Source organism: Camellia sinensis, unplaced genomic scaffold, assembly GCF_055761805.1.
Source record: "Camellia sinensis isolate YWXY unplaced genomic scaffold, ASM5576180v1 Unanchor12, whole genome shotgun sequence".
In the NCBI taxonomy this organism is placed as follows: Eukaryota; Viridiplantae; Streptophyta; class Magnoliopsida; order Ericales; family Theaceae; genus Camellia; species Camellia sinensis.
The window spans coordinates 7,038,543-7,050,936 of record NW_028128998.1 but is presented as its reverse complement, the minus strand read 5'-3'; the positions used below and the strand labels follow the sequence as shown (position 1 = coordinate 7,050,936).

Genomic DNA, 12,394 nt, shown 5'->3' with positions numbered 1-12,394 from the left:
TTTTAATCAAAAGGCATTATGTTCTAGAGAATATGCTACTTCAAAATTAGAGAAGATAATTCTAAAAAATTTAATAGTAAAACTTGGCATCTTATTAGATAAGTAGAATAAAAAATTATAAAAATTATAAATAAAGACTAATATTTTATTTTTTATTTTTTATTTTTTTATAGTGACATCTATATAAATTTTATGTCATGACAATCTCAAAAAATCTTACCTTACTTTTATATTTGTTCTCAATTTTTTAGATTTGTTGGTGTTAGAATGGAGAATGGTGGACATGAAGGTTGTAGCAAAGATATGGGGGAGTTGACCAAAGATAAAACACCATGTCTTGGCATGGAATTTCATTCAGAGGAAGTCGCATATCAATTCTATAATGAATATGAAAGGATTATGGGGTTTGGCATTAGAAAAGATTACCATAGCAAAAGTAGAAAAGATGGTGCTATGATTAACATGAAGTTTGTTTGTTGTAAGGAGGGAGAAAAAGAAAAAGATAAACGGTACATGATTGTAAATCATCCTAAACATGAGACAAGAACAAAGTGCAATGCATTTATGTATGTATCTTTGGATCGTGACTTGTCAAAGTGGATAGTGAAAAAGTTTGATGACAACCACAACCATCCTTTGCATCTTCCTCAGTGCACACATTTGATACCATCTCAAAGAAAGTTATGTCAGGCTCAGGCTTTGAATGTTGATATAGCTGATGACACTGGTATCTCTCTTAAAGCATCACATGATCTCATTAGTGCCTTAGCAGGGGGAAAAGAAAATTTGGGATTCACGAGAGAAGACCAAAAAAGCTACTTGCGTGGAAAAAGACAACGAAATTTGCAATACGGAGAAGCTGGGAGTTTGTTAAGATATTTTCAGCAACAAGCAGCAGAAAATCCATATTTTTACTATGCAATTCAATTGGATGTGGATGAGATGATTACTAATATTTTTTGGGCTGACCATGAGATGATTACAGATTATGAATTTTTTGGTGATGCCGTATCATTCGACACAACATTTCGCACAAATAAGGAGTATATATCGACCACTAGCTTTATTTACTGGCTTTAACCACTTTAGAAAGACAATGATTTTTGGTGCCTCATTATTATATGATGAAACTACAGTTTCATTTGAGTGGTTATTTGAAACCTTCTTGTATGCAATGTCAGGGAAAGAGCCTACCAGTTTTTCACAGACCAAGATCAGGCAATTACTAAGGCAATATCTGAAGTCATGCCTAAGGTTTTCCATGGATTATGCACTTTTCACCTAATGCAAAATGCTTTGAAGCATTTAGGGTACTTGTATAAGAGTGGTTCAAAATTTGGTAGTGATTTCAAAGCTTGTTTTTTTGGATGTGAGGATGAACACGAGTTAATTGAAGCTTGGGATTCTTTGATTGATAAATACAACTTGTATGAGAATGCGTGGATGAAGAAGACTTGGGAAAAAAGAGAGCAATGGACGCACGTATACATGAAATACTTGTTCGCTACAGGAATGTGAAGCACCCAACTTAGTGAAAGCATGAACGCAACATTAAAGAGGTATTTGCTAGCTGATCATAATATTATTTAATTTTTTACCCACTTCAATCGGATTGTTGTAGATAAGCGGTACGAAGAAGTAAAAGCTATATATAATTCTAGACAACAATTGCCGAGAATGAAATTGAAAAGGTCTCCAATTTTGAACCAAGTTGCAAATTTGTACACCCCTCCTATCTTTGACTTATTTCATAGTGAGTTGGATATGTCTCTTTCTTGTCGAGTGAAGCAATGCCATGAGTTAGAAGGAGAAGTTCGATACATGATTAGCTTGTATGGTGGTGATAAAGAGTATATTGTGGAGGGTAATATGGGAGTCAATGAGTTAGGAGGAGAAAAAATTTGTCAAAAAATTCGTTGCACTTGTCAAAAGTTTGAAAACATTGGAATTTTATATAGTCATGCAATTAAAGCACTTGATAGAATGAATGTTATGGAAATTCCTGAGAGGTACATATTAGGTCGATGGACATTAGATGCCAAGAGTGGTGAAATTAAGGGAGGAAAAGTTGAAGTGGATGAGAATGATCCCAAGTTAGAGATATCAGCACGTTATAGGGATCTTTGTCCTAGGATAGTAAAGCTAGCAACTCAAGCATCTGTTCATAAGCCTGCTTATCAATTGGTTGATGAAGGGATTAAGGAACTGTGTACAAAAGTGAATAAAATGATGGTATCATTTGATGATTTGGGTGATTGTGGTAGTGGAAGCAACATTGATATGACTTCTAATCCTAACTTTGCACGAGTTAAAGGCTTAAAAAAAAAAAAGGTGGACAGAAGGGTAGGGATAGATTAAAACCTTGGCATGAGAAGACTAATAAGAGGAAAAAAATTATTTCACAACCTATCGACATTAGTAAGGTATTGTTCACCTAATTGATTCTAATTTTTCCTTTCTTTTAGACTCATACAATGTATTGATAAATGTTATAATTTGTTTAGAAAATTGGTCAATCAAGCAACACATTAATTGTTCAAAGTTCCTCTTTATGCCACTCAATTTTATTCTTTATATTTAAATTTTCTTATAATAGTATATTTACTTCTAACAGTATTTTATGAATTAGGATGTTGGGATACCCTATTGGCCACAATTGATGAATTATGGTCACAGTCTTTTCAAGCTTGACGATACTAACATTGCGTGCTCATCAAGTTATATAGCGATCCCGGTTGTCCCTTTACTGTTCTGTTGTATTCCGGACTCGGTTCCGTGAAGTTGGTAGTAGTGTCTATCTTGTTGCCGTCCTTTAATTCCACTTGATTAAGTTTTAGGATGTTTTGAGCAGGGTTGTTACAGGTTGGTTAGGCTTTGGTTTCAATTCCTTGTTGTCTAGTTTTTAGGCAATCCGCTCGAGCTGGTCTTCTTGCGCTCGAGCGGGGATTGCACACCTCCAGTATTTCGTGTTCCTGCAAAACTTCTGCAGATGTGATTTTTACGCTCGAGCGGGTTTGTTGGCGCTCGAGCGGGTAGTACTTTCTGGGAATAAGTTCTGGGAGGGGGAAATCTACGCTCGAGCGGACTGGTTTTTGCGCTCGAGCGGGCCTTATTGCACTCAAGCGTGTCCAGATTTTTGTTCTTGCCGCTCGAGCGTTGTCTTCTCCGCTCGAGCGGGTCATGCGTACATGAGTTATCCGCTGGGTGATTTTAAATCACTTTTTACTTTCCTTTCTCTCTCCTACTTTTTCTAAAACCCATTTTGAGAGCTCCTCTCTCTAAAACCTTGACTTCTCTCTAGGTATTGATCTAGTAAGAGTGATTTCCTTACCTTTGGCCTTTACAAAAAAGTTGTTGATCGTCGAGGGCTATCTTTTGATCCGAGAAATTCGTGGGTTGGAGCATTTTCGTCTTCTTCACCTTCTTGGTTGGGAGTCATCTTTGAGGTAGGGATTCCTACTCACTCTTATGGTCTTTAACCTAGATTTTTAGTTGTTTTGATAAAGTGTTGAATTTGGAAAATTTTGGGACTTAGGGTTTCAAAATGTGTTAAAGAGGGTTTTGTGATTTTGGGCTCATAATATGTATTTTGGGTTTCAAATGGTGTTATTGATGTTGGTTGTTGATATTTAGACCATTGGGTCAATATTGAGAAATGTGGTAGAAAACCCTAATTTGGTTGAATAAATTAATTGGTATAATTAATTTGGGAAAATTTGTGGACTTATGGAATTGAGTTGGAAATAATGAAATTGGCTCATTATGTTGTGAAATGATAGAATTGGATTTATAAATCGCTCACTTTTGAAAACATTGATATTTTATCTGTTGGAGCTATTATTATCTGTTTAGAAATAATTGCTTGGGCTACCGGTGGAGGGTAGTTTTGATTGTTGTAGACAATGCATGATGATTAGGCAAACTAAAACTAATCAATTGGATATGTCATAGAGTATGACGGTTGACAGAATACATTAACGTTATGTATTGATTGATTGATTATGTATATGACCTTTGTGTATATATGCATTGTGTGTGTGGGAGGAGATAGGGGATGGACCTCTAAACCGGATGTTGTTTGGGAGAAGATAGGGGATGGACTCCACTGATACAGCTCATATGCTTGTCAGATAATGTGTTGATACAGCTCATATGCTTGTCATTGGAAGTATTGATGCAGCTCATATGCTTGTCATTGGAAGTGTTGATATAGCTAATATGCATATCTGTTGAAATGTGGGTACAGCTTGTATGCTTACCTGTTGAGATGTTGATACAACTTGTATGTTTATCTATTGTGATAATGGGAAATATTTAATATGAGTCACTGTTTCATATAAGTAGTTGGCCAGGTTCTGAGCCATTGATGTAAATTGTGAAATTGATAAGAAATGGAAACTGAAATGAAACATGAACGTAATGGTCATGAGATGGAAATGGGTTATGAATTGGTTTATGAAAATTGAACATTTATCAATTGCTAATGCCTTAGTTATTGCTCATACTGTGTTTAGCATGTCTCTACTGGGCGTTGGCTCACCCTTTATGGGACATTATTTTCAGGTACAGGTAGTATGCCACCTCCAAGGACATAGCTTGGGAGGCTAGAGGCGGACAAACTTTTGTTGTCTTATTTCCTTTTGATGTATTACATGTAAATCCAAGCCAAGGGCTTAATGTGTAATTGAGTTAGTACTCTTTTTTTGTAACCAAGTGTTAACTTGGAAAGTTGTAAGCCCGTAGGGCATTTGCTTTTGTTGTTAACAAGTAATATTTTTGTAAAGAAATACTCTGATGAATTAAAGAATGTGGATCTTATATATATAAATGCATGTTTATATTGATGGGTTTAATGTTATTATTTTGAGGGCGTTACAACTTGGTATCAGAGCGTACCGGGTTCGAATACTTTGGGTACGGGGGAAGTGATTAGGATCACAATGGGTTTGTCTCGCTTGATAGAGACTTAGATGTATTTTCATATGTTATATGCTTAATTGATAACATGCTTATGTGATTATGTGGGTATGGAATGTAGTTTCTAGGATATTGATTGGATCCTTGGGTTTCTGGGAGTCTTGTTGGAAAGGCACTTGATCAATGCTGTTTCTAACCGGAACTCTAGTAACACCTCGGGACTATCACTATCCAGAAATGAAATTCGTAAGTGCTTATGTGTTTATGTGCTTACGTGGAGTGAATTACAATTGTCCATGCATTAGGACGCGAGTGTTATAGCTTCGGCACATTGTGAATGTGCTAATAGTCTTGGTTACCTTTATTAGGATGTCAGGACGAGGGCGTGGTAGGCGTGGCAGGCATGGTAGGCAGGAGGTACCTCTACCGGATGACGTTCCGGCAGTGTAGGAGGGAGTTGGTCAGGCTAACGTGGCCAAGCCAGCAGGTTAGCAGGCTATGGGCGCCTTGGCCCGAGAGATAGCGGGAGCTTTGGGTATTCTCAGAGCTGAGAATCAGGTTGCTGAGGCAGGGCCTTCTTTCTTGAAGAGGGAATTCTTCCGGTCTAATTCGGACGAGTTTGTTGGGGATCCAAAGGAGCCACTTAAGGCTGACGAGTGGTTGGAACAGATGGAGAAGATGTTCGAGATGCTTGGCATCGAGGACGAGGCTTTAAAGGTGACCTTGGCATCCTTCCAACTGAAGGGAGATGCGGGTCAATGGTGGAAGTACGAGAAGGGCAGTGTTGGTGGTGCATGGGAGGCGTTTGTGGATGCTTTCCAGGAGAAGTTTTTATCTGCAGCTGCTAGGGAGAAGCTGAGAGAGCAGTTTTGCCAGCTTAGACAGCAGGGCTTGTTAGTGGCCGAGTTTGAGGCTACTTTTACTAGTCTGTCCAAGTTTGCACCTGAACTAGTGGCGTCCGAGGAACGCCGTTGCTTTGAGTTTGAGCGGAAGTTGAGGCGAGGCCTCAAGCTGAGGGTTGGTGGATCTTTCATCCGAGAGTACAGACGTTTGGTGGATGCAGCTGCTCGTATGGAGATTATGATGCAGGAGGAGGATGAGGGGCAGAGAGCCTCCAAGAGGAGCCATGATGGTCAGGGTGACGGCAGGAGACAGAGGGGTTCTAACCCTCAACAGTCTCAGGGTGGTGTGGCTAGGTCGACCTTTCTAGTGCCGAGTACGGGCTCTGGGAGAGGTAGTCAGGGAGGCTCGACTTGTTTTGCGTGTGGCCAGCTGGATCACAAGTCTTCGGTTTGCCCGCAGAAGGGAGGGGGTCAGCGAGCTGCTTCTTCTTTAGCTAGACCTTAGGGCCAGAGTCAGGGCAGGGGCCAGACTTTGTCTTGCTATCAGTGTGGTCAGCCTGGACACCTGAAGAGGTATTGCCCACAGTTGAGTGCTACTTCAGGAGCGTCTGGTTCTAGGCAGACGCAGTGTTATCAGCCAGCTCAATCTGTGCAGGCCTCGAGGGTCAATCCGGGAGCTTCGTCATCCCAGTCAGTGCAGCAGTCTTTTGCTCCTAGAGGTGAGCAGGTGGATCAGGGGCCTACAGGGCGCGTGTATGCTGTTACCGCGCAGGATCTAGTACCGGCTCCATCAGTAGTGAGAGGTACTTTTCTGTTTTGCAACTCGGTTGCTAGTGTGTTGATTGACACGGGTGCATCTCATTCTTTTGTATCTGCTGCATTTGCATCTGTTTTGGAATTGGAGTTGGCACAGTTAGCATCTTCTATTTGTGTGGTATCGCCTATTGGTGGTGAGTTGATCTTGAAATAAGGTGTTAGAGGTTGTGATATAGAGGTCGCCGACCATAGGCTTCCTTTTCCTTTTGTTGTCATGCCCATGAAGGGTTTTGATGTTATTTTGGGTATGGATTGGCTATTGTCATACCGGGCTGTTATCGATTGCTACCGCCAGAGGGTCACGTTATGTACCTTGAACGGGGAGTGGTTCGATTTCTTGGGAGACCGGGCTGGTAGTGTTTTGCCACCGGGGTATGATTCGCGAGGGCGGAGTGAGCTTAGTGGTCTACTTGCTAGCTTTGAGAGTGGTGAGACCCAGATTATTTTACCGAGGGTGGTTTGTGAGTATTCGGATGTTTTTCCCGAGGATCTCATTAGTTTGCCACCTCACCGAGAAATAGAGTTCTCTATTGATTTAGTGCTCGGCACAGCGCCGATTTCTATGGCACCTTACCATTTTGCTCCAGCAGAGTTGGTTGAGTTGAAAGTTCAGCACCAGGAATTGCTAGATAAGGGCTTTGTTTGCCCTAGTGTTTCACCGTGGGGAGCACCGGCCCTCTTTGCTAAAAAGAAAGATGGTGCCTTGAGATTGTGTATAGACTACCAGAAGTTGAATCGGGCTATGGTGAAGAATAAGTACCCTATGCCCCATATAGATGATCTATTTGACCAGTTGAAGGGTTCTCGTTGTTTCTCTAAGATAGACTTGAGATCGGGTTACCACCAGTTGAGGGTCAGGGAGGAGGATATTCCTAAGACGGCATTCCGTACGCGGTATGGCCATTATGAATTTCTGGTGATGCCATTCGGGCTTACCAATGCACCGACAGTCTTTATGGACTTGATGAACCGGATCTTCCGGGAATTCTTGGATCGATTTGTAGTCGTTTTCGTGGACGGCATTCTCATCTATTCGCCTTCTGAGGAGGAGCACGAGGAACACTTGAGAGTGGTGCTTGAGTTGCTTAGAGCCCATAGGCTGTATGCCAAGTTTGGGAAGTGTGAGTTCTGGCTAAAGGAAGTCAAATTCTTAGGGCACGTGGTATCCGAGGAAGGGGTGTCCGTTGATATATCCAAGGTTGAGGCAGTGCAAAATTGGGCAAAGCCTAAGAGTGTGTTTGAGATCCGCAGTTTTCTAGGATTAGCTGGGTACTACCATCGGTTTGTGAAGGATTTCTCCAGGCTAGCTTCGCCGTTGACTAGATTGACGCGGAAAGGGGTCAAGTTCGTATGGAGTGAGACTTGTGAAAAGTCGTTCCAAGAGTTGAAGGTTAGATTGACCACCGCTCCGATTTTGATTATTCGAGAGAGAGGGTCGGGTTACGCGGTCTATTGTGATGCCTCACGAGAGGGTTTGGGTTGTGTGTTGATGCAAGAAGGGAAGGTGGTAGCTTATGGCTCACGTCAGTTGAAAATCCACGAGAAGAATTATCCTACGCACGACCTAGAGTTAGCAGCAGTGATCTTTGTCTTGAAGATTTGGAGGCACTACCTTTATGGTGAGAGGTTCGAGGTGTTCTCGGACCACAAGAGTTTGAAGTACCTGTTTACACAGAGGGACTTGAACTTGAGGCAGAGGAGATGGATGGAGTTCATTGAGGACTATGATTTTGAGTTGCACTATCACCCGGGAAAGGCCAATGTTGTGGCCGATGCCCTTAGTAGGAAATCCATTAGTGATATAGCCTGTATTGCCATCTGGGAATGGGGGATGTTGGGTGTACTCGGCGAGTTTGATTTGCATCTGGGCGAATCTGTTGAGGCTGCGACCTTGTTTTCTGTTGTTGCGCAGCCTACACTTGTGACTCGAGTGTTAGAGGCACAGAGAGGTGACCTTGAAGTAGAGTCATTCCAAGAGAAGATCTCCAGTGGGAAAGTTGAGAAGGGTTTGACGGTGTATCCCGACCAGAGTGTGAGATACCGAGACCGTTTGTTTGTGCCGGAGTCTTGCCGAGAGGAAGTACTCCGAGAGTTCCATCATTCATGCCTTGCGGTGCATCCGGGAAGCACTAAAATGTATCAGGATTTGGGTCGCCAGTTTTGGTGGCGGGGTATGAAGAGAGATGTGGCAGCTTTCGTGTCTAAGTGCCTTACTTGCCAACAAGTGAAGGCCGAGCATCAGAGGCCAGCGGGTTTGTTGCAACCCTTGCCTATTGTCGAGTGGAAGTGGGAGCATGTCACTATGGACTTCGTTGTAGGTCTTCCGAGGACTTAACGGGGTAGTGATGCTATTTGGGTGGTTGTAGACCGGTTGACTAAGTCGGCGCACTTCATTTCCATGCGCGTGAGAGATTCGGTAGATCATCTCGCTGACTTGTATATTCGGGACATAGTGAGATTGCACGGGGTCCCCGTGACGATCGTCTCAGATAGAGATCCTCATTTTACTGCTAGGTTGTGGCAGAGTTTGCAGAGTGCCTTGGGCACTAAGTTGACCTTTAGTACGGCTTATCATCCTCAGACTGACGGGCAGTCCGAGCGTACTATTCAGATCCTTGAGGATATGCTTCAGGGTTGTGTCCTTGACTTTAATGGGACGTGGGAGAGGCACTTACCATTGGTGGAGTTTGCCTACAACAATAGCTTTCAGTCTAGTATCGGTATGGCACCGTTTGAGGCCTTGTATGGCCGACCGTGTAGGTCTCCAGTGTATTGGGCCGAGGTGGGTGATGCACCTTTGTTGGGTCCGGAGTTGTTTAGGGAGACGACGGAGAAAGTTGAGCTTATCCGTAGGAGGCTTGTTACAGCTCAGAGTCGCCAAAAGAGTTATGCCGACCATAGGAGGAGGCCTTTGGCGTTTGAGGTAGGTGATCATGTCTTCTTGAAAATATCACCTATGCGAGGTTTGATGAGGTTCGAGAAGAGTGGAAAGTTATCCCCTCGGTTTATTGGTCCTTTTGAGATCCTTGAGAGGATTGGCGAGGTTGCCTATCGTTTAGCCTTGCCGCCGCAGTTGTCCGGAGTGCATGACGTGTTTCACGTGAGTATGCTTCGGAAGTATGAGCCGGATCCGTCCCACGTGCTAGATTGGACCGATTTAGAGGTAGATGAGGATGCCTCGTACGAGGAGAGACCGGTGCGGGTCTTGGATAGGCTGGATCAAGTCCTGCGTGGCAAGACCATCCCTTTGGTAAAGGTTTTGTGGAAACATCACGGAGTGGAGGAAGCCACTTGGGAACGTGAGTTGGAGGTCCGCGAGAATTATCCGGACTTGTTTGTTGACGTGTAATCTTGTATTTGAATTTTGTAAGGCTGTTGGACTTAAGAGCTTTATATATGTCTTAAGTTGTAAAACATTGGTAATGTTTTGGTTTAATGGAAGTATGTTGTAGAACTTACCTTGATATGGGAGTTGATTATGATATTGCATATGTTGGCTATATTATAGAATTGGAGTTGTATCATGTATATTGATTATGATATGAACTGTGAACCATGTATGTTGGAAATGGTTGGAAATGGAAGAAAATTGCATGTTGATAATGCACTTGTAATATATGTTGTGAAATGCCTCTTGAAAAGAGATGGAATTGACCGGTAATGGGTTGAAATGTTTAATATTATGTCGTAATATTGTTGAGAATGGAGAAAACCTGATTTTTTTGAAAAACTTGTGTTTAATTTCGGGGACGAAATTCTTTAAGGGGGGGAGGTTATAGCGATCCCGGTTGTCCCTTTACTGTTCTGTTGTATTCCGGACTCGGTTCCGTGAAGTTGGTAGTAGTGTCTATCTTGTTGCCGTCCTTTAATTTCACTTGATTGAGTTTTAGGATGTTTTGAGCAGGGTTGTTACAGGTTGGCTAGGCCTTGGTTTCAATTCCTTGTTGTCCAGTTTTTAGGCAATCTGTTCGAGCGGGTCTTCTTGCGCTCGAGCGGGGATTGCACACCTCCAGTATTTCGTGTTCCTGCAAAACTTCTGCAGATGTGATTTTTATGCTCGAGCGGGTTTGTTTACGCTCGAGCGGTAGCGCTCGAGCGGGTTTGTTGGCGCTCAAGCAGGTAGTACTTTCTGGGTATAAGTTCTGAGAGGGGGAAATCTACGCTCGAGCGAACTGGTTTTCGCGCTCGAGCAGAAGTGCTTTATTCTTGTGTCTTGGCGCTCGAGCGGGCCTTATTGCGCTCGAGCATGTCCAGATTTTTGTTCTTGGCGCTCAAGCATTGTGTTCTCCGCTCGAGCGGGTCATGCGTACATGAGTTATCCGCTGGGTGATTTTAAATCACTTTTTACTTTCCTTTCTCTCTCCTACTTTTTCTAAAACCCATTTTGAGAGCTCCTCTCTCTAAAACCTTGACTTCTCTCTAGGTATTGATCTAGTAAGAGTGATTTCCTTACCTTTGGCCTTTACAAAAAAGTTGTTGATCGTCGAGGGCTATCTTTTGTTCCGAGAAATTCGTGGGTTGGAGCATTTTCGTCTTGTTCACCTTCTTGGTTGGGAGTCATCTTTGAGGTAGGGATTCCTACTCACTCTTATGGTCTTTAACCTAGATTTTTAGTTGTTTTGATAAAGTGTTGAATTTGGGAAATTTTGGGACTTAGGGTTTGAAAATGTGTTAAAGAGGGTTTTGTGATTTTGGGCTCAAAATATGTATTTTGGGTTTCAAATGGTGTTATTGATGTTGGTTGTTGATATTTAAACCATTGGGTCAATATTGAGAAATGGGGTAGAAAACCCTAATTTGGTTGAATAAATTAATTGGTATAATTAATTTGGGGAAATTTGTGGACTTATGGAATTGAGTTGGAAATAATGAAATTGGCTCATTATGTTGTGAATGATGGAGTTAGATTTATAAATCGCTCACTTTTGAAAACATTGATATTTTATCTGTTGGAGCTATTATTATCTGTTTAGAAATAATTACTTGGGCTACCGGTGGAGGATAGTTTTGATTGTTGTAGACAATGCATGATGATTAGACAAACTAAAACTAATCAATTGGATATGTCATAGAGTATGACGGTTGACAGAATACATTAACGTTATGTATTGATTGATTGATTGTGTATATGACCTTTGTGTATATATGCATTGTGTGTGTGGGAGGAGATAGGGGATGGACCTCTAAACCGAATGTTGTTTGGGAGGAGATAGGGGATGGACTCCACTGATACAGCTCATATGCTTGTCAGATAATGTGTTGATATAGCTCATATTCTTGTCATTGGAAGTATTGATACAGCTCATATGCTTGTCATTGGAAGTGTTGATATAGCTAATATGCATATCTGTTGAAATGTGGGTATAGCTTGTATGCTTACCTGTTGAGATGTTGATACAACCTGTATGTTTATCTATTGTGATAATGGGAAATATTTAATATGAGTCACTGTCTCATATAAGTAGTTGGCCAGGTTCTGAGCCATTGATGTAAATTGTGAAATTGATAAGAAATGGAAACTGAAATGAAACATGAACGTAATGGTCATGAGATGGAAATGGGTTATGAATTGGTTTATGAAAATTGAACATTTATCAATTGCTAATGTCTTAGGTATTGCTCATACTGTGTTTAGCATATCTCTACTGGGCGTTGGCTCACCCTTTATGGGACATTATTTTCAGGTACAGGTAGTATGCCACCTCTAAGGACATAGCTTGGGAGGCTAGAGGCGGACAGACTTTTGTTGTCTTATTTCCTTTTGATGTATTACATGTAAATCCAAGCCAAGGGCTTAATGTGTAATTGAGTTAGTACTC

The 12,394-nt window shown here is 41.8% G+C and overlaps 2 protein-coding genes across 2 annotated transcripts; both read left to right on the top strand.

The window, feature by feature from the left end:
- Positions 1–267: 267 nt before the first annotated feature.
- LOC145814659 (protein FAR1-RELATED SEQUENCE 5-like) lies at positions 268–1,518 on the top strand. The gene is made up of 2 exons (XM_082911630.1): positions 268–1,043; positions 1,182–1,518. Exons 1-2 carry the CDS (start codon positions 268–270, stop codon positions 1,516–1,518), a joined length of 1,113 nt encoding a protein of 370 aa, XP_082767756.1.
- Positions 1,519–1,677: 159 nt separating this feature from the next.
- On the top strand, positions 1,678–2,358 carry LOC145814658 (protein FAR1-RELATED SEQUENCE 1-like). Its single transcript, XM_082911629.1, has one exon. It carries the CDS (start codon positions 1,678–1,680, stop codon positions 2,356–2,358), a length of 681 nt encoding a protein of 226 aa, XP_082767755.1.
- Positions 2,359–12,394: the final 10,036 nt, after the last annotated feature.

What these genes read in the sequence shown, in the direction of transcription:
- LOC145814659 (XM_082911630.1), top strand. Translation starts at nt 268, where the DNA reads ATGGAGAATGGTGGACATGAAGGTTGTAGCAAAGATATGGGGGAGTTG. An exon ending in ACATTTCGCACAAATAAGGA is followed by an intron (nt 1,044 to 1,181) that starts GTATATATCGAC and finishes ATGCAATGTCAG; the next exon opens with GGAAAGAGCCTACCAGTTTT.
- LOC145814658 (XM_082911629.1), top strand. Translation starts at nt 1,678, where the DNA reads ATGAAATTGAAAAGGTCTCCAATTTTGAACCAAGTTGCAAATTTGTAC.